The sequence below is a fragment of the Natator depressus genome, chromosome 21, assembly GCF_965152275.1.
Source record: "Natator depressus isolate rNatDep1 chromosome 21, rNatDep2.hap1, whole genome shotgun sequence".
Classification (NCBI taxonomy): domain Eukaryota; kingdom Metazoa; phylum Chordata; order Testudines; family Cheloniidae; genus Natator; species Natator depressus.
In genome coordinates, this window is record NC_134254.1 from 14,608,396 (window position 1) to 14,635,211 (window position 26,816).

Below are 26,816 nucleotides of genomic sequence, written 5' to 3' on the forward strand. Positions count from 1 at the left end.
TGGGGCTCTGCCAATCGGACCCAGGGGAAAAATCCCTCCTCACCCTGAATCTGGTGATCAGCTAGACCCTCAGCATGTGGGCAAGACCCACCAGCCAGACACCTGGGAAAGAATCCTCTGGAGTAACTCAGAGCCTTTCCCATCTGGTGTCCCATCACCAGCCGTTGGAGAGACTTGCTACTAGCTGTCGTGGATTTGCCAGATGCCACTGTAGGCCGTCTCATCACACCATCCCCTCCATAAACTTATCCAGAACAGTCTTGAAACATTGCCCTTTAGCCTGCCCAGTTCTCCTCCCTCCCTGATGTTTCATTTCACAGTGTATATTAGGTTCAGTTTTGACAGCCACAATTCCTTCCCCTTGTGTATGCAGCCCAGCGTGGCCTGGCACTTCATCTCAGCTGAGCACGGTGTTGCAAAGTGAACCCTTATTAAACACTAGCTCTGAATAGTGTGAGCTCTTAGCAGACTTTCCCCACCGCGCACATCGACCTCTTCCTCCCCATGAGATATTTCCTTTCTTGTTCTCTCCCTTTGCAGCGGGCACAGCCCTGACCAGGCGGTGCTGCGCCCGGGGCTCACCTTCCCTTTGAAGGAAGGGAATGTTGTCAGTTAGCTGCCGTGGGGGGGACATTCTTTGCTGGAAACTATTCGGTCTCCCCGGGGTCTCTTTGTAGTGGGACCCGCGGCTGCTCTTATGGAGAGACGGCACGTTCCAGGAGCAGCTCCTAACCTTACAGGTGTGTCTGACTCACTCCTCTCCCGGGGGGTGGGGGTGGGGGGGCCTGCTTTTCATTTCAAAATCCCTCTGCTCTTCGAGGAGGGTTTAGGCAGCTACAGGAAGGATTTTGAACAAGGAGAAAGGGGGGAAGAACAGGGGGAGACTTGGAAACAATCCTCAGGAAACCTGCTTCTCTGGGCAAGGAGCCCAAGGAGAGCTGGCTCTGTAAGGGCCCGGCCCGCACTTGGAAAATGACTGACAGACCCGGGTCCCTGCTCTGCTCAGTGGGCTTGGCCCCCGGGACAGGCAGGGCCTTTGCAGACCGGGCTCTGGCGCCTAGCTGGAATTCAGCATCAAGCCTCCTGGCCTGGTGTTTACCAGCGATGGGCGCTGGTACCTGCTGCACCAGCTCAGGTGGACCTGCAGAGGGGAGCCCACGGTGTCCTGAAGCCACGTCCTAAGGACATACAAACCACACGCATGCAGACGCTGCCTGGGGGAGACAGGCCCCGAGCCCTGCTCCTTCGTCTCTCCTGCTTGAGCCAACAGAGGACCGCGTTGGTGGGAGCAGGTCCTGTGTCCCTTCGGTGTCCGGCCACCAGAGGGACAACTCACTGGCCTGCTCCCCACTCCTGACCCATCTCCTGTCGAAACCAAAACCTCAGCCAGCTTCTCTGACATCTCCTCATGAGCGTCCAGCCCTCAGCCTAAGCTCATCCTGGCCAAAACAGAGCTCTTCATCTTTCCCCTCTCCCTCCTTTCTGAGTCACCCTGGACAACGGCACCTGGGCTTGGTCTTTGACTCGGTCCCCTTGCTAGATCCTCGCACCCAGGCCACCTGGAAATCCTCCCGCCTTTCCGCTCTGCCCAGCCAGCTCCGATCACCTCACACCTCGACGCCTGCGCCCTCCCCTTCTCCAGCACAATCCCTCCACAAGGCACTTGCGTCCATTCGAAATGCCACACCAGAGATCACCGCCCTAGTTGGGCGCTTTGGCCACATCACCACTTTTTGTGTATCCCTCCGCCAGCCCCCCACCCCGTCCCCCTTCCCTGCCACATCAAACACCAGCTGTTCGTCTTCACTTTTAAAGCTCATCCCAGCCCATTGCCTCATGACTGGTTCTCTCATAGCTGCTGGAGAGATGCCCACTCCTGCCGCCACTCTGCCAAGGGTGCCAACCCCCAGCGCCCACTGGGAAAACTGTCCAAGAAGCACCTTCGTGCTCTTTCCCCTGGTGCCCTGCCGGGGGGGGGGAGCACCCCATGAACCTCCACCAGGCACCTCCTGCCTCTTCACACTCTCCTTTGCTGGGATGCAGACAAAGCTCTCGACAATGGGGCGGCAGCTGCTGTGCCCAGATCGCTGCTCAGAGTGGCCCCGCTGTCCCCGGTGCCTGCCCCGGTCTGTGTGTTGTAATTGCTCACTGGCCGTTGTCTTCTACCTCCACTGTGAGCTCTCAATGGCAGGAACTGCCTCTTTGCTGCATGTGTGTGCGTACAGCATCTATCGTGACGGGGCCCCGATCCCCGACTCTGTGGCCGCAATCCTGCTAATAAGGGCAATGGGCCCAAGGAGTGTTTTCCACATGATGACACGGGGTGGGGCCCAGTCAAGCTCCCCATTGGCCCTGGGTGCCGAGAGAGAGAAAGGAGGCTCCCGCCATCCTATTCCTCCCAGGAAGGGTTGAGGTAGCAGGTGGGGGGATGGTTTTGCTCCAGCCTCAGCTGTTGAGTGTCTCCCGCTCCCTGACTCAGGCAGGTGCAGCAGGGGAGATGCATGCATGGGCCGCACTCTGGCACCCTGGCTTCTGCAAAAATCAAAGAGCTTTTCAAAGCAAACCCTAAACTCCTTTAATCGCCAGGTAGAGCCCCTCCCGTGAAGATCTAAGGGCTTTGAGCTCAGGGTTTTCATTGCCCTGGGCAGATTTATGAGCTGCTTCTGCAAGGAGGAAAGGGAAGGAGGGAGGGAGAGGGAAGCTGCCATGCACTGCTTACCCTGGGAGGAGGGAGCAGGACAGGCTGGCGGGCAGGAGAGAGGAGCCAGGGCTGCAGGGAAGGTGGAAATCCAAACCCACCACGCACTGTGCTGTTGAGAGCAAGCGGCCCTTGGGGAGCATCCCAGCTGCAGCTGTACGTTCTCCGCTCAGACCTGACCCCTGGTCCATCAGTGCGAGCTTCAAAGCCTCCGAGCCCAGGTCGACTGCTTCCCCCACAGGCTCAGAGCCCGAGCTCCCGCCTGAGCCGCAAGCCCCACAAACTCACATCTTGGACGCTCGCTGCTGCAGGCTGTGTCACCATATGCCAGGATGGATGCAAATGCATGTGGGATATAATTTTTTTAAAGAGAAAAGCACAGATAATCCAATTGCCCCTATGACCATACTGAGGGCTAGTACTAAGCAGAACTGTGCAAAATAACCGATTTTTTGGTTTGGTGGCTGAACTGAAAAATGAAAAAAAAAAAAGTTTTGGGTCGATCCAAAGCAAAAAAATTCCATGTTTTGGATGCACTGAAATGTCAAAAAAAAACCTTCATTTGAGTCGACCAAAATGTTTCAATTGACACAAAACAAAATGTTTCATTCTGAGGTTTCTTAATTTGTTTTTAACTAAAATCGAGAATGTATTGTCTTCCCGAAACACAAGTCAGAAATAAAATTCTTGTTTCTCCAGCCGAAACAAATGGCCAAAATCCACCCAAACTCGCAAATTGTTTCAGTCGGCCCAAACCTTCATTTTTCTGTGAAAAAAGGTTTCACGTGAAACATTTCTCCCCGCACTGGTACTATGCTCATTTTAGAGAAACCGAGGTGCAGAGCTTGCTCAGAGTCACATCCATGAGTCAGTTGCAGAACCCAGATCTCTCAACTGCTTCACTTTTGCTCTAATCACTATACCACGCTGTCCTCCAGACTACACTGCATTTCTCTACACTGGCCCACTTGCTGTCAGGGAGGGATGCCAGTCCTCGCCCACAGACAACCCGTCAACCTGAAGCATATTCTCACCAGCAACGACACACCGTACCATAGTAACTCTAACTCAGGAACCAATCCATGCAACAAAACTCAATACCAACTCTGCCCACATATCTACACCAGCGACACCATCACAGGACCTAACCAGATCAGCCACACCATCACCGGTTCATTCACCTGCACGTCCACCAATGTAATATACGCCATCATGTGCCAGCAATGCCCCTCTGCTATGTACATCGGCCAGACTGGACAGTCCCAACGTAAAAGGATAAATGGACACAAATCAGATATTAGGAATGGCAATATATGAAAACCTGTAGGAGAACACTTCAACCTCCCTGGACACACAATAGCAGATTTAAAGGCAGCCATGCTGCTGCAAAAAAACTTCAGGACCAGACTTCAAAGAGAAACTGCTGAACTGCAGTTCATTTGCAAATTTGACACCATCAGCTCAGGATTAAACAAAGACTGTGAATGGCTCGCCAACTACAAAAGCCGTTTCTCCTCCCTTGGTGTTCACGCCTCAACCGCTAGAAGAGGGCCTCATCCTCCCTGATTGCACTAACCTCGTTACCCCTAGCCTGATTCTTGCTTGCATATTTATACCTGCCTCTGGAAATTTTCACTACATGCATCTGATAAAGTGGGTATTCACCCACGAAAGCGCATGCTCCAATAGGTCTGTTAGTCTATAAGGTGCCACAGGACTCTTTGCCACTTTTACATATTTATTGGTAGTGGTCAACAGTGTAACCAAACTGTCCCTGTCTATGCTGTATTCTGTTAATTCAGAGATCAAAAGGACATCTTAACATTTAAATGAACTGTAAACATAGGATATCGCTGTATTCATCTGTCTTTGAAATGTATAGCAAATGATCTGCAAATGGTGGAAAAACAGATAATTGCCTTATGTTCATCAGTGGAGATAATTACCGGCGATGCTTAGGAAATGGGTCCACTTCAAAGTCCCCATGAGGCCTATTGCTCGCCAAAGGACTCCAAGCTGTCAAAGAAGGCCTGAAACCTTATGAAAAATAGCTTGGGTCCTGATCCTGTGATCTCAGATCTGCCTGAGGCTTCATGCAGGGGAAGCCGAAGCCATAAGGACTAAGATCCCAGCTCTGACTGGATTGCCCTGAAATATAAACATTGGCCTATTTAACTGGGAATTGGTCCTGCTTCGAGCAGGGGGTTGGACTAGATGACCTTCTGGGGTCCCTTCCAACCCTGATATTCTATGATTCTATGATTCTATAACCAATGGACTATTTCTGAAAGAACTCTTGGCATCTACAAAGCTCACCATCTCTGCTATGAATCTGAAGCTCAAGATTGTACTTATGTCTTTTAACCATACTCTCTCTCTCTTTTCTTTATTAATAAATTTTAGTCTAGTTAATAAGAATTGGCTGTAAGCGTGTATTTGGGTAAGAGCTGGAATATTCATTAACCCGGGAGGTAATGTGGCTGATCCTTTGGGATTGGTAGAACATTTTTTATACAATGAATAATATTTTCAGTAATCCTCATCATATTTGATTTGGGTGTCTCGGTGGAGGCCTGAGGTTGGGTTATTTTAAGGCAGTGGTTCTCAAACTTTTGTACTGGTGACCCCTTTCACATAGCAAGCCTCTGAGTGTGACCCTCCTCCCCTTATAAATTAAAAACACTTTTTTGTATATTTAACACCATTATAAATACTGGAGGCAAAGCGGGGCTTGGGGTGGAAGCTGACAGCTTGCGCCCTCCCCCCCAATGTAATAACTTCGCAATCCCCTGCGGGGTCCCGACCCACAGTTTGAGAACCCCTGCTTTAAGGGAACTGTGTTGTTGACTTCTGGATAACCAGTAAGGTATTATAGAAGCTGTTTTATGCTGTCTTGGTAAATCTAAGTATTGGAATATCCACCAGTTTTGGGGATTGTCTGCCCCATTCTTTGCAGTTCACCCTAATTGAGTGACCTCAGTTGGCTCCCCTTAGGACTCCGGTCATACAGAGTAGTATCCAAACCATGCTAGGTGTTGTATTTATGGAAGATAAGGTCCCTGCCCCAAACAGCTTCCACTCCAGGATAAATGAGAGCTACAACATCTGCGGGAGTGGTAGGATGAGCACACAACGGGGAAGGAAATATGTGTAGACGGTTGGAGAATGAGACTTTTATCCCACATTTAAAAATCTTCTTTTATTCCAAATTGGGACGAAATACAAAATCTCGCAATTTACAGCGGAACAATTCTGAAATATTTTGTTTCAGAAATATCAAAACAAAAATTGAAATGTTTTATTTCAATAATGTTGAAATATAAAATAATAATCTCTAATATTAAATATAACGTGTGTCAATATAATATATTACGATTAATTAAAAGTTTAGGAAAGGGAGTTTTTTTTAAAGTGAAAATGAAATGAAATCAGAATGTCAGAATGGAACAGAATGAAACAAGAAAACCAGAACAAAATACTCCTTTTGGAGTCAAACTTTTTTTTAAAAAATCCATTAAAAAAATTCATTGAAATTGACATGTTCTTGCAAAACATTTCAATTTTGATGGAGTTGCATTTTCTGAGGGAAAACTGCTGTCAATTTTTTTCGACCACTTCTAGAAATAAGCTCACCCAACAGCTGAATTGTTAAGTTTATGTCTTGCTACAGAAGTCAATTCAGACTTCAATTCGAGCATTTTCTTTGAAGAATTGGTGATAATCTGTGTTTCATGGAGACTGATCTCTTGATTGTGCAACTCCTTGGCAAATTCAGCACCTTCCCATCATGCCCCCTGCTAATTCTCCCGCATCCTGCCTGATCCATTCAGGGATATCACAAGAAGAGCTGGGCAACATTTTTCTGACGGCACTTTTCTTCGCTGGCTTTGCAGATCCAGATAATCTGAAACACGGTGCGAATTCATGTCAAATTCGCCAAATTGTTTCAGTTGAAACAAAACAGTGTGAAAAAGTCAAAACATTTTAATGTTTGGACTCAAAATGACTTTGTTTCAAATTTCACATGCATTTTATGTAGTTAATTAAAAAGGAAAAACCCCTCAGAAATGAAATGCTAACTTTTGGATTGAACTACATTGTTCATTTGACCTCAATCAACTTTTTAAAAACTTTTTCATTTCCCCAAAGAATTCAATTTCTTTCTCTCCCTCCCCCCACCCCCAATTTTTCCGTTCAGCCACCCAGTTGCCAAATTAGTTATCCTCATCCCGTATCTGCAGCAACTCATGACTATGATTGCGGGGGACGGGACGGTGGGACTTCCCCAATTCTTTGGCAGCCAATCAGCACCTCCCAGAGTCTTGAGAGCTGCCCTAGACCAAACCCTTAGCTAAATGCCAAGCTGCCAGGAGCTAAGGAATCCTGGCTACTGTATGGCTGATGAGGGAATCACTTGAGTCCTAGTTGATAAATAAGGTCATTTAGAAGCACATGCCCAGCAGCTGTGGTTTTGGGGTTATTTTTTGGTTTCTCTTACAAGCCCACTTCCCAGACAAAGGCAGATCATTAAGAACGAAAACAAATCTATTGGCTTTGGGGTAGGGGAGACAGAATGAGAAACGACAATGTATTTCGGGTTGGTTTTGGTCTAGGCTCTTCAGGGAGTCAAAACAGCTGAAGTTCATTATCAGTTTATTACCAGTCATTGCCTTTGAAGGCGGGTCTCCAACCGCAGCCTGCCGCGCTGCAGGGCTGGGAATGGCAGGCCCAGTTCGGTTTGATTCAAGCTGCTTTGACCCGCCGGGGCGCAGATTTCCGCAGCTGCCGAGATCCCCCTGGCATTTCCCATTGCTGCTGAGGTCCTTGGGCACCACAGATGGGCAAAGAGCATCTTCCCACGGAGCTGCGCTCCACAGAGCAGCACAAGGCAAGAGGGCCCGGATCCTCAAAGCTCTTTAGGAGCCTAAGATGCAAGACTCAGACCCAAGGCCCACGTTGTTCCTCTGTGCGCCCAGACAACCTGCCCTTCCCTGTCATAGAATCATAGAATATCAGGGTTGGAAGGGACCTCAGGAGATCAACTAGTCCAACCTCCTGCTCAAAGGGGGACCAATCCCCAATTTTTACCCCAGATCCCTAAATAGCCCCCTCAAGGATTGAACTCACAACCCTGGGTTTAGCAGGCCAATGCTCAAACCACTGAGCTATCCCTCCCCCCAAAGGCACAGAGGCTTCTGATCTCCTACGGTGACTCCTTGGTGATGACAGTTGTTGCTCAGAGGTGTCCAGAGGGCATGAGCTGGAGGGTGTCTGTTTTCATGGCCAGTCCAGCCAATCGAGGCGGGGAGACTGATGGGTCATTACAGCCACTCTGATGCCTGGTCTGCAGAGGGCAGGCAGTGGCCGCAGCATATTTGAGTGCTGATTACAGCAGAAAAGATTATAGACAAACCTGCTGGCGACTGTTCGTTCAAACACACTGGGGAATGCCAGCTTGAGCACGCTCCTTCCCCTTGCCTCTGTCCTAACGTCGGAGCCCACAAGCTGCACCGAAGCTCAAATACATCCATTTCTAATGCTGAATCCTGCTGTCATGCTTGCATATTGCACTGTGACAATGAGTAAACGGACATTGTCCAATCAGGGAACAGCGTCAAGGACGCCTGACCTCCGAAACTAACCAGCACAGCACAAGTTAGGAAGAGTCACAGTGATCTGCAGGCCAGCTGGGTAAATTTACGAATCCATTTCCAATGAAGAATGCTGCGATCTGTCCGTTAACGCGAGAAGAGGTGCTGTCCATGCAATAACTTACAAGAGGTAAATGATTTGCTCAGCTCTAGTCATTTATCCTAGAACATAAGAACAAAGCAACAAATCTGCCCAGTCTAGTCTGCTATCTAAGTCTCCTGATTTAAGCGGGTGTAGAAGCAGGTCTCATGTGGGGTGCCAAGAATCAAACACCAATTTGGTGACTGAATCAGAAACAGAATCCAGCTGTCCTGACTCCCAGGCTGCTGTTCCCTTTAAACTCGTGCAGTAGGAAGCTGAATGTGAATGTGTCCTTCCCAGCAGCAGACAATAGGACCCCCTGGGACTGAGCCACAAGCAACCCACATCAGACTCACTTTAATCAATGCTGTCTGCAAGACGGTGAGGCTCTTTGGATAATACAGATAACTGATGCAGCATTTCTACCCACTCAAAGGTGGGATTTCTTATTCCCCCCCCCCCCCCGCACAGATGGGGAGCCAAAAGCACGGAGCCAGTGGGGGACTAAGCTAAGGGGACACAGCTGACAGTGGCAGAGTCTGCACTAGATCCCAGCTCCCTGTCTAGTGGCCTACCCACTAGATCCCACCGCTTCTCTTGTAAACTGCCCATTACATCAGAGATCTAGTGTTGGCTCAAGGCCCTGGGTTTAAGCTACATGACTCCCGTCGAGGTCCCTGCATTTGTGTGCATGCTTGGGTGTGATGCACAGAAAATGCTTTTCTTCTGCGTCAGATTTCACTCCTTTCTTGTCCCAGAGGCCCTATTCTGGGGCTGCGTATGAGTTACTCCCACTGGAGTCAAGGGGACTTACTCATATCCTGCAGGAGGAGAATCCAGGCCCCAGCACTCAAAAACATTCCTTTTAATTCCTTTTACAGCAGCCACACCTCACCTTGCAGCCAGGCTCCCAGCGCAGGTCTCGTTTCCATAGGGAAGGCTGCAGAGTGAGAGACTTACAGATTTCTGGCAGCAGGAGCTCAGAAATGGCATTCCCTGACCCACCCGGGGACAGGAGAAAAGCTCACGCACAGAGCCAGCCTTTCAAAGGGTCACATGCCCTCTGGTTTCCTCTGCAGCCTGACCCACTCTGATTTGGATCCGTGGCTCTCCCGTGGAGGTATCATACCTCTGTGCAAACTGGCTGAGCTACACACTGACAGGAGAGACAAAGTGGATTTCCGGTCACTGGGGAAATCCTGCCTTGTCATGACTCACAGCAGCATTTGTGTCGCTATCTAGGGTACTAATCTGGGCCCCATTACAGTAGCATCTGAGGGCCCGGATTTACTCTAACACGCTCCTGGGCAGCAGGGCACTGCTATTACACCCATTGTACAGATGGGGAACTGAAGCCCAGCCAGGCTAAGGCACTAACCAACGAGTCTATTCCTCTTCCGGAGATTGAACCCAAGTTCCCAAAAGCCTCGGCAAGTGCCGCCACCGCTGGCCCATCCTTGTAGTCGCCAGGTGACCCCTGGCCCCGTAGCGTGTTAACGGCATGTCTGCACTGCGGCGGGCAGTGACTGCGGCATGCAGTGACTCACGCCAGCTCGGGGACCAAGAGCAGTGCAGCCGCGGCGGCATGGGCTGTGCACGCCCACCTGGAGCCCTGGCGCCGTACGTGGGCGGCTAACCCGCGCTGCAGCCCCTGCTGCTGTAGCTGGAAAGTTAAGCTCATGGCTGTTTGCGTGCGCTGTGGGCATGTCCCCGACGTCAGTGTCGACAGACTCCCAGTGACCGGGGAGACCGCGTCAGGCCATTCCCAAGCTCCCGGGGCACATTAGCACGATCTGGGGCCTGTTTCCATTTTGCTGTGGGAAAACCCTTGGTTATCGGCTCCTTACCAAACGTCAGAGCACCAGCGATGTGCTTGGGCTTTAATTGCCCCGGGCAGAGGCCAGAACAAGGCCTCGGCACCACTTAAGTCCACACGCCTATTTACTGCTTCTGGGCTTAGGTGATGGCGAGATTGGAAGCAAAGACCATCTTTTCGTTCTTTGTTTGTAAAGCCCCTAGCACCGTGGGTTCCCAGTCCATGGCTCAGGCTCCTAGGTGCTATAGCAATGCAAATAGGAAATACCGATACGCCTTGGGCTGGCCCTCCGGGCAGGGCCGCCTCTCCCCTGGTGCTGCAAGTAGCAAAAAATGAGACAGTCCCTGCCCCGCACCGTCTTCACAAGCTGCCCCCAACAGCTTCACCCACCTGCGTTTGGGAGTGGGGTTTGCATTAGGTCCGGAGCCCCAAGCCCTTCCCTCTGTGGGGGGCTTTCCCTTCCCCGCAACATTCGGTGCTGCATTTCCCCTTCAGGGAGCAGACAGGCAGCCTCTGCTCAGGCCAGTGCTTATGCAACCTGTTGGTGTGGCTAGAGGCATCCGTGCACCAAATGGCTACTGCTCTCCCCCCCGGCCCTGTTCCCTCTCCCCCCCCCCACCCCGCAGCGGCCCCACTTCAGGAATTCCTGCTACCTGCTACGTGCGAGGTGGGCACTCCTCAATGGTAGTCAAATTAGTCTAGGGAGCTGGAGTGATTGGCTGTGTGTTAGCAAGAGGGCCGTGGTTTGGCCTGAGTCCTATTTGTTTCCCCTCTAAGTACCATGGGAGCTTCCCACTGCATACACAGCCCGTTCCTGGGAGGACCAGCAAGGAAATGCTTCTCATCCATCAGGGGAACAGTTCTGTGGTGTACTGGAAACTGGTTAAAAATGACAAGCTGTTCTGTGAGATGTGAGGGATTCCCGGTCCTGCTCACAGGCAAGGGGGCGGTGAGGGAAGCTGTGGCCTTTGGGTCCACCAAGTCAGTCAGCAGACAGCCCTTGGAAAGAGTCTTTTTAAAGCAAGGTGGGGTGAGTTGGGACTCGCTCCTCTGGGAGCAGCCTGTTTTGTCTCTCTCTGTTTTCAGGTTCTCATGCGTTATCGGTCTGGATTCTGAGAAATAAAGCAGGGTTATGTTGCAACCCTCCAGCGAGGGTGTTCACATGTTTATCTTGGGGTGCATGGCGTGAGCCTAACAGCCTCTCCTTGCAGACAGGCTGAGGCTGTGTTTCTGTCTCAGCAAGGTCTCACCAGGTAGCACGTTCACCACGTTTCCTTTCCACAGCCAATGAGAAATCAGCAGGGGCAAGTTATTCAGGGAGGCTGGAAATCTCGTCTACCTCTGTTTTCCAGCCAGCCCTGCGACAGGGGGTTCGGCTCGTGCAAGCCTGTACACCGCTGGTGCCATGTACATGATACACGTGGGACCAGGTCAGGTTGTCATCCTCCTACTTCCCACCCTGAGACCTTTCTGTTCGGGGTGTTGGGATCTGGGGCTCTGATTGGGCCCCGAAGAATGACAGGGCCAGTTGTGACAGGTGGATGCTGGCTGGAGCCTGGATTTCAAGCCCTGCCCTCCCAACATTCCTGGGCTGCTTGGATTGGGTCTGCTCGTGTGGCGGTCACCATCCTGGCTGACCCACTGGGCGTTGAACTGGGGACCGGCGGAGCTAAAACCCTGAGTGGCTGCAGCTTCAGCTAGAGAGGCAGAATTTCTAGGGGGGCCTGTAACAGACTCAGTTTCTCTTTGGATCGGCCCAACGGGCGACCTGTCGCACACCCACCAGTGGGTACAGCCGCACGCACATAGTGAAAGTCACCGAGGCCCCACTTAGCTCCTTCTGGAGCCCTAGACAGAGGGGTGAATTTCACCTACAGTGCAGGAGGGGACTGGGGCCACGTGGGCCTGAGCCGCCAATCTGGCTCTGCAGTCCCATGCCAAATCCCTCCATCCTCTAAAGGTTCAGGGGTACCTGGACGGGGCCCAGCAAACACATGACTTGGGAAAGGGGTTTGTCCTCCCCTCAGAATCCTGCTTCCCATACCCAGGCTCCCATGGCACCTTCTGGAGTCGGTGCTGCACGGCCGCCTGGCGGGATAAGCCAGGCTTGGTGGGGCAGGGGAAGGTGCTGTACAAAGGCCACCCCCTTGGGCGGAGCTGCTCCTGAGAGGGGGTCTGGCTTCTTCGCTGGGGCTAGCACCCAAAGGGAGCAGGCCCTGAAGGGGCGCGTCACCTCAACAGGGTGGCCTGCTGCAGCGCAGGGCAGAGGAGAGGAGTTTGGAAAGGTTTCACCGCTGAGCTGGAGCGCGGTGATATCTCCGTGCCAAGCCTCTACTCCGGGGCGTAGCGTGGGACGACTGTGCCTCCAGGGGCTGGCACGGCCCCGTGGACTTCCCCAGGAGAGCTGGGAGCTGCCCGGAGGCGCTTGGCCAGATGGGGCACATAGCCTTCGTGTCGGGGGCAGGGGCAGGAGATCCTCCTCTAATGATTGAACGTAGAGAAACAAGTCACGCCCTGAGCCCCCCTTCTTACTGACTGAGGGGACAGGCAGACCAGGGCCTCCATGCGGGAATACACCCCACTGGCCAGCCATATGTTCTGGGCTTTGCCCAACCTGAGCCGCAGCGAGAACTGCCCATCCCTGATCCCAGCCCTGTTGCTGGCCAGCGCGGGGCAGCACGGGCGGCTGACGAAAACGGGGAGGAGAGGGAATGCAAACTCAGGCGAGGTTGCTCCTGGCAGCAGGTTCCGCTTGAGGGATGTGACGAGGGGGTTTCCCAGCTTTCCCTGCCCGGCTCCCCATGACCCTGGAAGCAGCAATTGCAGAGCCGTGGGTGGGAGAACCTCAGAGAGCCTTTCCCATGGCGGGGAGAGGGCAGCGATGGTGGCGGCAGGGCTTCACATTCCCCGCAGGGCTGCTAAATTCCAGACGCCTGCTCAGAATCTCTAGGCCAGCTGAGAATGCGGCGGGGAGCTCCCTGCCCCACTCCCCGCGGAGACAGCTTGGGCAATGAGAAGGCGTCTGTTTGGGGGACCCTCAGAGATGCCACTAAAGCCCACGGGGGGGCTGGGCTCGATGCTGCACTCAGGGAGCAGTGCTGCGATGGTGGATGTGTGGTGGTGGGTGGTAGGGTGATGGCACTGGGCTGAATGGCTGTCCCGGGCGGCCTGAGTTCAGAGAGGACTTTGGGGGAGATGGGGCAGGCTCTAGCCTGCCACCTGAAGGCCAGCACCAGGGCACTGTGTTTCTCCAGGAACTTGGCGGGGCAGAGACCAAGGTGGACTGGCCCCTCCCAGATCACCAGGCGAGCTTTCCCCTCCGCAGCTGCTGCCACCTGGAGCAGCCTCCATCTAGCTGCCTCGGCTATCGGGAAATCAGGCTGCAGCCTTAGCCTTTCTCCCCATCACCCCGCTGCCACCATCCAGGAGCGGGACTTGGCAATCCCCATAGCAAAGACACTGCAAGAGACGGAGCTGTTGAGAGGAAGCAGCTAAGAGGACATAGTGGGCTGCCAGTGCTGACTCCCAGGCCCTGCTTTGATCGCCTTCGAGATGAAACATTTTAGGGACGGGGCAGGACCTCAGACTCGTTGGTCCAATTTCTCACCCTGCTGTCTGAGACGGAGAGCCTAATCATCTGGGGTTATTATAAAAACCCCTTGGCGTTGCCCTAGCCCCATTCCTCTAAGACAGTCAAATGCTCTGCAGAGGTGAACATAATTAGTCTCATTATACAGGCAGGGAAACTGAGGCACAAAGCGGCGCCGGCTAAAAGGTCCGAACGTTGGGTGTCGAACAGAAAACACCTGAATCTATGTCTAGCCACTCAAATGAGCCCCCTGAATTTTAGCCCTCAGGGCTCTCGCCAAAGTCCGGCCACTTATTTAGGTGCCTCAGTGTGGACTGAAGCCAGAAACATTCACAAGGGCTCAGCCCCCCCCCCCCACAGCCCGTGCCAGGTTTTCAAGAGAGCTCGATGTTGCTGAGCAGTTTGGAAAATCTGGCTCCACGTGTGGGTGCTGAGCCCTGGAAAATCCGGCCCTCAGTGACTTGCAGCAAAGCAGGTTACCCAGTGGCAGAGATGGGAGTAAAACCCAGCCCCCCTAGTCCCCGACTGTAGCCACGAGCCCAGGGCATCTCCCATATTTACATTACAGGGTGTCATGTATTAATTTACAGGCTAGGCTCCACAATCTGAAGCCTTTTAATCACGCAGCCAGCTTGCTGGCATTCTCCCGAGTCTCTGAGAGGCAGCGCCAAGGGGCCAGACACTCTAGTCCCTCACATGATGGGGCCTGCAAGGTAGGTGCCGATAACTCCCCCAGACTGGCTTTGCCAATGGGGTGTTGGGCTCGGGAGGTTACAATGCCCGCACGTTTCCTCCAAACTGCTGTCAATGGCGCCACCCCATGAGCAAAGTGGGCTAATGTTCGTACCAGGGAAATCCCTCAGCGAAGGGGCGAAGCAGTTAGAAAGACAATGACACCTTGGGATGGGCAGGATAGAAATTGATCGGCACAGCAGGAAAACAGCAGGATGCCAACTGTCAGGGGAAAGACTGACCTCATCCAGAAACAGCCTGGTTCTCAGAGGTGCTGAGCCACCTGCCGTGCCTGCGGGGGACCCAGCGACTATGACAATCAGGCCTAAAATGTCTTCACAACACCCCACAGGCTGCAATCCTCACCCCACTGCAAACAGCCGCCACATCGGCATGCCCACTCTGCTAGCGACTGCCCTGCTTGGCAGGGTCCTTGCCCCAGGGACCCTGCACTCCTCTGATTAATGTGGCTAAGGAGTTATGGAGAGTCTGACAATCCTATTAGAATAATGTTAGCCACCTATGTGACCCGGGCGGCGGCTAGTGCAAAGCGTGCATGGGCTAGCAGAGGCCCGGCAGCACCCTCCCTGCATCCACTGAGGAGGGGACCATGTTCCTACAGAGGTCCTTAGCAGGAGAATGCACAAGTCCTGAAATGAATTAAAAGATGGAACGGGTCCCTGATGGGGCTTTACTTTGCCATCGCAATAGCACTGGTCTGCTGTGCTTACAATCCACCGCCCTGGGGACGCACGGGCCAAAGCTGGCATTCCTCATCCAGCAGTGCTTGTTTGCAGACAGAACCAGAGCTGGCTGCGAGGTGCTTAGGGTGAGATGCTTCTGCTGTAGGAGACACCTGAGGGTGACAGTCATGCTGCAGGGTCCCCACCTAAAGGTACATGCACCTTGCACTAGGCGTCTCCCTTGTATTTCCTGCTCACCGCTGAAAAGCATCCATTCTGAATGGGATCCCACACAGCCCTTCCCACCTGTCTGCCAGTGAGAGACAGAGACACTGCAACAGGAGGGCTGAATGCCAACTCTGCCTCGGACAAAAATGGACTGGGGAGAGGAGATGGCACCCTTCTCTAGCACCTTCCATCCAGGGCTCTCAAAGCACTTCACAACAGAGGGTCAGTATCATTATCCCCACCTCACAGAGGGGGAAACCGAGGCAGCAACCTGCCTGAGGAAATGAGTGGCAAAGTCTGAAATACAAGCCAGGGCTCCTGCCTCCTTCCTAAGCCTGTTGTTCTAGGCACTAGGAAAGACTGCCCTCTGCACTGACCGGGGTGCTCAGCATAACCCGCTGCTGTTTGCCAGGTACGCAGTATGGTTCTTATGCTGAATACATTTCTCTGGCAGCCCTTCAGCTCTGTCCCTAAATTCAAAAGCCAAGCTCCTTCCCATCCTTTCCGCAGCACAAATTGTGAACACAGCTACAAAGCGTCTTTCCCAGGGAATGCCAAAGCCGACCTGTCTCATGCAGAGCAGGGCACCCAGTGGAAGCACCCAGCTGCCCTTCCAAGCCCTCCCTTGTAGAGCACGGGGAAGTTCTCAAGAGGGCAGGTTAGTCCCAGTCCTCTCCACAACTGGGACGTAACCAGAGTGGAACCACTGGGACCATCCGTGGCGCTAGAAGTCAACCCTGCAAAATCCTCTTTGAACTGAGCCCTGTTGGGTACCCTGTGGCAACAGGGCTGGGCCAGGGCTTGGAAAATTAAGATCTTTGAAGTGAACCACCTGGTGAAACTTTACTATCCGTCTGAAACAGACAATTCCAACACTGCTGGTGGCCAACCCAAACTGAAAGCCCCCAAAGCCATGGGTTATCACAGCCATTGAAATGTTTGACAGAAAGAGCCAGGACAGTTGGCGGTAATTGCTCAGTATAAATACTCCATTATGCTCTCAAACAATCAGAATCTGCCCAGCAAACCAGCTCCTCTGATCCGTTGCAATCAAGAAGCAAAGCATGCATAACATCACAGTATAAACAGCATTATGCAGAGGGGCATAGGGAGGAGGGGGGAGTTGGCTCAGCAGGTCCTGAAATAATAGCTGCCTTTTGGTTTTGTTTCTAATTTGTGGGAGAAATTTTATATCAGCAAAGTGTGGCCCCAAATTCCGAGCCCAAGCAAGCTGCAGCTGATTCTGGGGTGGGGGTGTCTATCCTTGTGCCCCAAGGACAGCCCTTGCCCTGCAAAGCAAATGACAGTTTGGTACTTACAGGTAAGCCGTTAAGGGGCTCAGGCTGACAGGGACTTGGGAGAGTCCCAGCTCTGAACAATCCACTGAGAGCATTATGCCATCTTCTTCACAGTGGCACTGAGGCGGACATGCTGGCGCAGCACCTGGGTCCGTGGATGCCGCCTGGAGAGTGGCAGAGGAGGACAGAAAAGTGCACCAGAAGAAGAGCTTGTCCATCTTGGTCACAGCTGCAGCCCTCATGAGCTGGGTGAGGGTGGCTTGCACTGGCTCTGACTGCTCGGACAGAGTCTGACTTCTCAGACCCAGCAGGCACTGGATCCCCTGCACTCCTGAGTGTAGTAAAGATGCAGCCAGTGAAGGGGAGGCATTGTTGAATGATCTTGGTTATTGGGTTTCACGGGCTGGGCAGGGCAGGGGCGTGAGAGCCTCGGAGAGGAGGAGCTAAAGGAACTTTCTGCTCTCTCCCTCTCTCTCCCAGAGAGCTGGCAGGAATTTCATTCAAAGAGAAGAAGAAGAAGAAAAAAAACACCCCAACAAATAAAGACCTGTTTGTAGCTCCGGGACCCATGCTTTGTTTTGCAATGTTTTTGTGGGGTAGCAGTGCAGGGGCAAGGAAAGCCGACTCCTCCAGGAGAAAGTAATTTAAACGGGTTTGATCCTGCCCCAAACACTGACCGGTACCCCTGAACCATGCCTTTGGAGGCACATGCACTGGGGCTGGCTCCCTAAACCCAGCCGTCAGCTGGGAATTCAGGGGTTAACATTCAGGGGGATTAGTCTGAATAAGCCATGCTGCTGCCACCCAAAAACTGCACTGCTATCTACCTATCTTAGGTACTTCTATGGCTCCAGCACCATAGAGCACCTCTTTACCCTCCACACCCCCCTGGGAGGCAGCGCAGTGCTAGTGTACAGATGGGAAACTGAGGCACAGGGAGACTAATTAACTTGCCTGAGGGAGGCTGTGACAAAGCAGGCAATTGAATCCAGGTCTCCTGACTCCTCGACTAGTGCCCTTATCACTAGGCCATCCTGCCTCCGCGCCTTCTCTGAGCTCACAGTACCGTGTTTCATGTCAGATGACATCTCTCCTTTGATCAAGGACTGTGCCTTATGGCGATAAACAGACAACACCTGGAGAGCGGAAGCGATACGATTATTCCTAAATGTAGTGTCGAATGCTACACGCTAGAGGTGAACAACAGAACCACAACCACCCCCCCACACACACCCCGGAGACCACAGAAGCACGTGTTGGACTCTTCTATCCACTGTGTTACTGAAGGGGGAACAGTTTGGCAAGACAAACAAAAACTAGATTTCACCTCCAAAAATTACAACCAGCCCTTCTCTAAACCCATTCCTGCAAGGAGCCTGACAGACAGAGGGAAATCACCCTGAGGATCTCCTCTGGGAGTCAGTTTCTTCAGGGGGGTTCCACACTCCCTCTTTTGCGGACTGTAGTCTCAGGTTTAACTTGAGACTCGCTGAGGCTTCTCTGCTTTTCCCTGCTCACTCCCTCCACTGCCCGGAAAGTCAGAGCAACTCAAATGCCTCCTGCGCATGGCTTCCAGCTCCAAACTGCCCACAAAGCGACCCAACGTCTGCCAGACGGACGCGATGATGACCCCGGAGTGGGCAGCCCTGAGGCTGGAGGCGCAGGAGTGGAGAAAGAAGACTCCAGGCATGTGTTGCTGCAGAGAATCCCGCTGAACACACCTGCAGGTCCCACATCACCAGCTGGGTGCCGTGGTCAGAGTGAGAACTGGGAGCCTGGGTCCCACTACCTGTTTTTCCACCAATTCCCTGTGTCCTGACGTGAATCAATGCACCTGTCTGCGTCCTTGTTACTTCCCGGGAAAAGAGCTAGGAGAATGTGGCGGCCTGTAAAGCACGAGAGGCTTAAGCAGCCGACGCTGCACTTGGAGGGCTGATTGCAGCTCAGGTAGACACACTCGAACCAGCTTTAATCTCACTTGCTTGAGTCCTGGAGCAGTGAAGCCGCAGCGGCACTGGCTAGCTACCGAGTAATTCCCCAGGGCTCCAGACAGGCTCATACAGACCGAGCAGCATAGCCCACGCTGTATGGCTTCGCTGCTAGATGAAAGCTAGTTAGCTTGGGCTCGGCTACCCCCCATGATCGCAGTATAGACATACCCTGAGTAGCTTACCCAAGAGAAGGTCAAGAGATGCCTTGATCCCAGAATAAGTACCCTCCTGGGGAAAAGATTTCTGTTATTAGCAGGCTCTTCAATCTAGCAGACCAGGGTAGAAGGAGATCCAATGGCTGGAAGTTGAAGCTAGACACATTCAAACAGGGAATACGTTTGCACATGTTTAATGGGGACGGCAATCAACCATTGGAACCACTTACTGAGGGGAATGCGGGATTCTTATCATCCCTGGAGTCAAGACCGGGTGTCTCTTTCTAAAACATCTGCTCGAGCTCAGCCACAAGCTGTGAACAGGGTGAGGAACCCCTGGCTGGGTTTGTCTGACCTGTGCTATGCAGGAGGTCGATTGAATGTATCTAATTTCGATGGGAGTTAGGTGCCTAAAGATCTGGGCCATTGGTCCCTTCTGGCCTTAAACTCTAAGGCCCCACTGAAGTCAACGGGCACTTTGCCACAGACTTCTGTAGGGCCTGCATTTCACCCTTGAAATTTAGAAATTGATTTAATGGGAATAACACCACGTACATCACAGGGCATTTCTGAGGTTTCATTAATTAAGCCTTTGCAAAGTGCTTTGACATCCCCAGCCACACAGGATTTAGATTAAAGGGAAAGAGCTATACAGGGAGGTGGGAACTCCATAATTAAAGGGTGAGCCAGGCATGCTTTCCTACAGCTTTGACTTGGACAATTGGTTTGGCTGAAAAATTGCCACATTTACTCAGGCGGCCAGTCTGGAGAATGCGCGCAACCCATTGGGAGTGCCAGGCCAGTCCCAACAACCCTGGCCAGAAAGGATGGATTCACCTAAGGTGTCTCTGTCTCCCTCTAGCTCAAAAATGGTTCATTACTGGACCCTAAAACTTCTTGCCCAGTGAAATGTCCTTGGGGATTCAGCCGCTGGCTAGACTGGAAGAAAATAATTTGTGTTGAATTTGTGATTAATAGAGCTGATGGGAAATGCAGTTTCACTGAAACGTTTCCAGGAACGCGTCAGGTTGGACAAAATTTGTGCTGGAAACATTCTTCTGAAATGATTCAATTTGAAGGGGGAGGATTTAGTTTGGACTGTCTCATATTGTGTCAGCTTTTAATTTTTTTTAAACTGTCAATTCACGTTACTATCACATTTCTACGTCCCTAGGTTACTTTATAGAGAGATAATATTTGATAGTATATCGTACGGTTTCAACTGTATTAAAACGTTTGGAGGAGTTTATTTCAATGTTTCCTCAGTAAATTTAGGATTTGAAGACAAAAGGCAATTTCGAAATGAGATGGAAATTCTCTTTTCCGGCCAGCTTTAGTTAATGATTTCTGCTGTGCATAGCTGGGGTGGGGGGGCCACTGACTGCAGTGGTAGCTCTGGGCCCAATCCACTCCCATTAACATAAACAGATGTTTTTTGCCATTGGCTTTAGTGGAAGCAGGATCAGGCCCCCTGTATGTTTGTGTGTTGCCCTCTAGTGGCTGGCTGCGGCTTAAAGAGAGCAGAAGAGTGTTTCTAATAGCAGACGGCAATCCAGGCTGGTCCCTTAGCTCAGCTGATAGGGCTCCTGTCTCACTCTTTGGTGTGCATAGCTTATTAGAGAGAACGAAATAGCCCCTTCACACGGACGTTACAACCTCTACCCCTGACGTTTCAGTTGTGAGTCTGGCACAATTCCCTATGCAGTGTTGTAGCCATGTCAGTCCCAGGATATTAGAGAGACCAGGTGGATGAGGGAATATCTTTTATAGGACCAACTTCTGTTGATGAGAGAGGCAAGTTTTCGAGCTGACACAAAGCTCTTCCTCGGGTCTGGGGAAAGTACTCAGTGTCATAGCTAAAAACAAGGTGAGGCAGACTGTTTTAACAGGCCACTTCACCTTGAATGGTCCCTTGAAATATGTATTAACGACTTATGCTAAACAGATATATTGGAATTGGAAAAGGTGCAGAAAAAGGCAACAAAAATGATTAGGGTTATGAAACAGCTTCTGTATGAGGAGTGATTAATAAGACTGGGACTTTTCAACTTGGAAAAGAGACAGCTAAGAGGGGATATGATAACGGCCTATAAAATGATGAGTGGTGTGGAGAAAGTAAATAAGGAAGTGTTGTTTACTCCTCATAACACAAGAATTAGAATTAATAGGCAGCAGGTTTAAAACAAACCAAAGGATGTATTTCTTCACACAACGCACAGTTAACCTGTGGAACTCTTTGCCAGAAGATGTTGTGAAGGCCAAGACTATGACAGGGGTCAAAAAAGAATTAGATAAGTTCATGGAGAATAGGTCCATCAATGGCTATTAGTCAGGATGGCAGCGATGCAAAACCATGCTCCGAAGTGTCCCCAGTCTTTGTTTGCCAGAAGCCGGGAATGGGCGACAGAGGATGGATCACTTGATGGGCGACAGAGGATGGATCACTCTGTTACTGAATGAGGGAGGCAACCTAGTGACAGAGGATGTGGAAAAAGCTAATGTACTCAATGCTTTTTTTGCCTCTGTTTTCACTAACAAGGTCAGCTCCCAGACTGCTGCGCTGGGCATCACAGAATGGGGAAGAGATGGCCAGCCCTCTGTGGAGATAGAGGTGGTTAGGGACTATTTAGAAAAGCTGGACGTGCACAAGTCCATGGGGCCGGACGAGTTGCATCCGAGAGTGCTGAAGGAATTGGCGGCTGTGATTGCAGAGCCCTTGGCCATTATCTTTGAAAACTCGTGGCGAATGGGGGAAGTCCCGGATGACTGGAAAAAGGCTAATGTAGTGCCAATCTTTAAAAAAGGGAAGAAGGAGGATCCTGGGAACTACAGGCCAGTCAGCCTCACCTCAGTCCCTGGAAAAATCATGGAGCAGGTCCTCAAAGAATCAATCCTGAAGCACTTACATGAGAGGAAAGTGATCAGGAACAGTCAGCATGGGTTCACCAAGGGAAGGTCATGCCTGACTAATCTAATCGCCTTTTATGATGAGATTACTGGTTCTGTGGATGAAGGGAAAGCAGTGGATGTATTGTTTCTTGACTTTAGCAAAGCTTTTGACACGGTCTCCCACAGTATTCTTGTCAGCAAGTTAAGGAATTATGGGCTGGATGAATGCACTATAAGGTGGGTAGAAAGCTGGCTAGATTGTCGGGCTCAACGGGTAGTGATCAATGGCTCCATGTCTAGTTGGCAGCCGGTGTCAAGTGGTGTGCCCCAGGGGTCGGTCCTGGGGCCGGTTTTGTTCAATATCTTCATAAATGATCTGGAGGATGGTGTGGATTGCACTCTCAGCAAATTTGCGGATGATACTAAACTGGGAGGAGTGGTAGATACGCTGGAGGGGAGGGATAGGATACAGAAGGACCTAGACAAATTGGAGGATTGGGCCAAAAGAAATCTGATGAGGTTCAATAAGGATAAGTGCAGGGTCCTGCACTTAGGATGGAAGAATCCAATGCACCGCTACAGACTAGGGACCGAATGGCTAGGCAGCAGTTCTGCAGAAAAGGACCTAGGGGTGACAGTGGACGAGAAGCTGGATATGAGTCAGCAGTGTGCCCTTGTTGCCAAGAAGGCCAATGGCATTTTGGGATGTATAAGTAGGGGCATAGCGAGCAGATCAAGGGACGTGATCGTTCCCCTCTATTCGACACTGGTGAGGCCTCATCTGGAGTACTGTGTCCAGTTTTGGGCCCCACACTACAAGAAGGATGTGGATAAATTGGAGAGAGTCCAGCGAAGGGCAACAAAAATGATTAGGGGTCTAGAGCACATGACTTATGACGAGAGGCTGAGGGAGCTGGGATTGTTTAGTCTGCAGAAGAGAAGAATGAGGGGGGATTTGATAGCTGCTTTCAACTACCTGAAAGGGGGTTCCAAAGAGGATGGCTCTAGACTGTTCTCAATGGTAGCAGATGACAGAACGAGGAGTAATGGTCTCAAGTTGCAATGGGGGAGGTTTAGATTGGATATTAGGAAAAACTTTTTCACTAAGAGGGTGGTGAAACACTGGAATGCGTTACCTAGGGAGGTGGTAGAATCTCCTTCCTTAGACGTTTTTAAGGTCAGGCTTGACAAAGCCCTGGCTGGGATGATTTAACTGGGAATTGGTCCTGCTTCGAGCAGGGGGTTGGACTAGATGACCTTCTGGGGTCCCTTCCAACCCTGATATTCTATGATTCTATGATTCCCTGTTCTGTACATTTCCTCTGAAGCACCTGGGCTAGATGGACCATTGGTCTGACCCAGTCTGGCCATTCTTATGTTAATACCTCTCCTGTCATGGGGGGGGGGGGGGGGGGGGAGAGAGGAAGAGGAAAGCAGGGTTGTTAGAGGGTTACAGATTGTTGTAATAAGCCATAAATCCAGGGTCTCCATTCAGTGCATAATTTTTAGTGTCTAGCAAAGGTTTGTGCATTTAATCCCCCTAGCTCATCTTCAGAAGCATCGTGCAGGTTTTCTGTGAGGACGAGGATGGAAAGGTCAGACACAGAGTGATCACTTTGAGAAAAGTGTTCAGCCACAGGTCTTTAATCATTTCCAGGAAAATTATAAGAGACAAAAAAAAAAAAAAAACAACCCTGTGGCCTGCGGGGGAACACTTTTCACAAAAAGGAAAGGAGGACTTGTGGCATCTTAGAGACTAACCAATTTATTTGAGCATAAGCTTTATGCTCAAAGGTACCACAAGTCCTCCTTTTCTTTTTGCGAATACAGACTAACACGGCTGTTACTCTGAAACTTTTCACAAAGCGAGCACACGCTGCTTTCTCCCTTTCCCCTTCCTTCCTCCCTGTGATGGGAGAGGTGTTAACAGGCCATTTCACGGGTCCCTTGAAATATGTGTTAACTACTTATGCTAAACAATCGGTTCCACCCACTCTGTCACTCACCTTGTCTCTCTAGAAGAAAGAAAAGGAGGACTTGTGGCACTTTAGAGACTAACAAATTTATTTGAGCATAAGCTTTCGTGAGCTACAGCTCACTTCATCGGATGCATTCAGTGGAATGTCTCTCTAGGATTCCCTGTGTTCTTTTTCTCACCACACCAGCAGTTAGAGTGATGGTAGTCCTGCTGCACATGATGGGTGGCTAATTTAGCTGTCTAGGGACTGTGCATCTCTTTTAGGCTTGTGTTGATTAAAGCAGGGCTCTGCAGGAGCTGGTGACAGCTGGGCCAGCACCCCTCACTGCTTTCTTAACTTGATGACCTGTCCCATCCTGTCTATTTGGGGGGAGGGATAGCTCAGTGGTTTGAGCATTGGCCTGCTAAACCCACAGTTGTGAGTTCAATCCTTGAGGGGGCCATTTAGGGATCTGGGGCAAAAATTGGGGATTGGTCCTACTTTGAGCAGGGAGTTGGACTAGATGACCTCCTGAGGTCCCTTCCAACCCTGATATTCTATTTCAACTGATAAAACTTTTCTGGCTCCCTGGGCTGAGTCCAGGAGTGTGAATGCCCATGTCCCATGAATCTGCAAAGCAGATCTGATGAATCTGCAAAGCAGAGGCCTGACTGCAACTCAAAAAACAACAGCAGCAGCATGTGGGGACAAAGCAAAAAATGAGATTAAACTAGCTAGGGACATCGAGGGTAACAAGAAAACATTTAAAAAATAAATGAGAAGCAAGAGGAAGACCAAAGACAGGTTAGGCCCATTGCTCAATGAAAGGGAAAGATAATAACAGAAAACGCATCAATGGCCAAAGTGTTAAATGCTTTTTTTGTTTAATTTTTCACCAAAAAAGTTAGCAGTGATTGTACATCTAACATCGTGAACATCAGTGTAAATGGGGTAAGATCTGAAGCTAAACTAGGAAAACAACAAGTTAAGAATTACTTAAAAGTTAGAGGTCTTCATGTCTGCCGGGCCTGATGAAATACATCCTAGAACACTTAAAGAACTGTCTGAAGAGATCTCTGAGCCATTAGCGATTCTCTTTTAGAACTCAGAGAGGAGTTCGCACAGGATTTGAAAGAGCAAATAGCGTACCTAGCTATACAATGGGGAATAAGGACAATTGGGGGAACTTAACTTTGGTACCTGGAAAGATAATGGAGCAAATTGTCAAACAAGCACCTAGAAGAAAATAAGGTGATAAAGTAACAGTCAACATGGATTTGTCAAGAACAAAGCTTGTCAAACCAACCTAATATCTTTCATTGACACAGTAACAAGCCTTCTGGATAGCAGGGAAGCAGTAGATGTGATATATCTTGACGTTAGTAAGGCTTTTGGTACTGTCTCACATGACTTCCTCACAAACAAACTAGAGAAATATAGCCTAGAAATGAAACTACTGGTTGAAAAAGCGTACTCAGAATGGAGTTATCAATGGTTCACAATCAAGCAAATTAGAGGATTGGGCCAAAGGAAATCTGATGAGGTTCAACAAGGACAAGTGCAGAGTCCTGCACTTAGGACGGAAGAATCCCATGCACCGCTACAGACTAGGAACCGAATGGCTCGGCAGCAGTTCTGCAGAGAAGGACCTAGGGGTTACAGTGGACGAGAAGCTGGATATGAGTCAGCAGTGTGCCCTTGTTGCCAAGAAGGCTAACGGCATATTGGGCTGCATTAGTAGGAGCATTGCCAGGAGATCGAGGGACGTGATCATTCCCTTCTATTTGACATTGGTGAGGCCTCATCTGGAGTACTGTGTCCAGTTTTGGGCCCCACACTACAAGAAGGATGTGAAAAAATTGGAAAACATCCAGCGGAGGGCAACAAAAATGATTAGGGGACTGGAACACATGACTTATGAGGAGAGGCTGAGGGAACTGGGATTGTTTAGTGAAGAGAAGAATGAGGGGGGATTTGATAGCTTCTTTCAACTACCTGAAAGGGGGTTCCAAAGAGGATGGATCTAGACTGTTCTCAGTGGTAGCAGATGACAGAACGAGGAGTAATGGTCTCAAGTTGCAGTGGGGGAGGTTTAGGTTGGATATTAGGAAAAACTTTTTCACCAGGAGGGTGGTGAAGCACTGGAATGGGTTACCTAGGGAGGTGGTGGAATCTCCTTCCTTTGAGGTTTTTAAGGTCAGGCTTGACAAAGCCCTGGCTGGAATGATTTATTTGGGATTGGTCCTGCTTTGAGCAGGGGGTTGGACTAGATGACCTCCTGAGGTCCCTTCCAACCCTGATATTCTATGATTCTAAGCTGGAAGGTGTGTTGTGTGGGGTCCTGCAGGCATCTGTTCTGGGTCTGGTTCTATTCAATATCTTCACAAATGGTTTGCATAATGGCATAGTTAGTATACTGTGACAAAGCTCTGTCCTTACCTCCGTGGGTCCCACGTTTCCTGGCGGATTTCACTAGCCTCAGAGGCTCACTGTGACCCTCCACATAACCCTTCTCTCTCTCTAGAGACAAGGGTCACAGTCTACTGAGCCATTTTCATCATAAGCCAGCAAGGGAGGTGAGGAGAAGTTATCTTTCCTTGCACAGTCTCTGTTGTCTCCCAGTCTCAGTGATTAATCAGGGGGCAAAGGTGGGGGGGGGGAGCCCGGGCCCACCCTCTACTCCAGGCTCCAGCCCAGGGACCCTAATAGTATCAGCTATGGTAGCTGACCTTTTAGAAACATGACATGTACAATTCCCTGGGCTACTTCCCCCACAGCAGCCCTCAATTCCTCAAGCTCCACTTCACCCTTACCTCAGGGCCTCCTTCCTTGTGCCGGATATGGTGTGTGCTACTCAGCCTCTCCAACAGCACACCTTCCTTCCACAGCTCCTGACATGCACACCCACCTGACTGGCTGGGAGGCTTTTAACTAGTTTCAGCCAGCCCCTGATTGGCTTCAGGTGACCCAATCAACCTAGCCTTCTCCCTGCCTTCTGGAAAGTTCTTAATTGGCCCCAGGTGTCTTAATTGACCTGGAGCAGCTT

The 26,816-nt window shown here is 50.7% G+C and overlaps 1 protein-coding gene across 4 annotated transcripts in view; it reads right to left on the reverse strand.

Annotated features, from left to right (window-relative positions):
• Positions 1-17,027, reverse strand: part of LGR6 (leucine rich repeat containing G protein-coupled receptor 6) — a 203,159-nt gene extending 186,132 nt beyond the window's left edge. For all 4 annotated transcript variants that reach the window (XM_074936146.1, XM_074936145.1, XM_074936144.1 and 1 more), the window contains exon 1: positions 16,799-17,027. In XM_074936146.1, coding sequence (XP_074792247.1) covers positions 16,799-17,019 — 221 coding nt within the window. In that variant the 5' untranslated portion in view covers positions 17,020-17,027. The remainder of the gene's footprint in view (positions 1-16,798) is intronic.
• Positions 17,028-26,816: the final 9,789 nt, after the last annotated feature.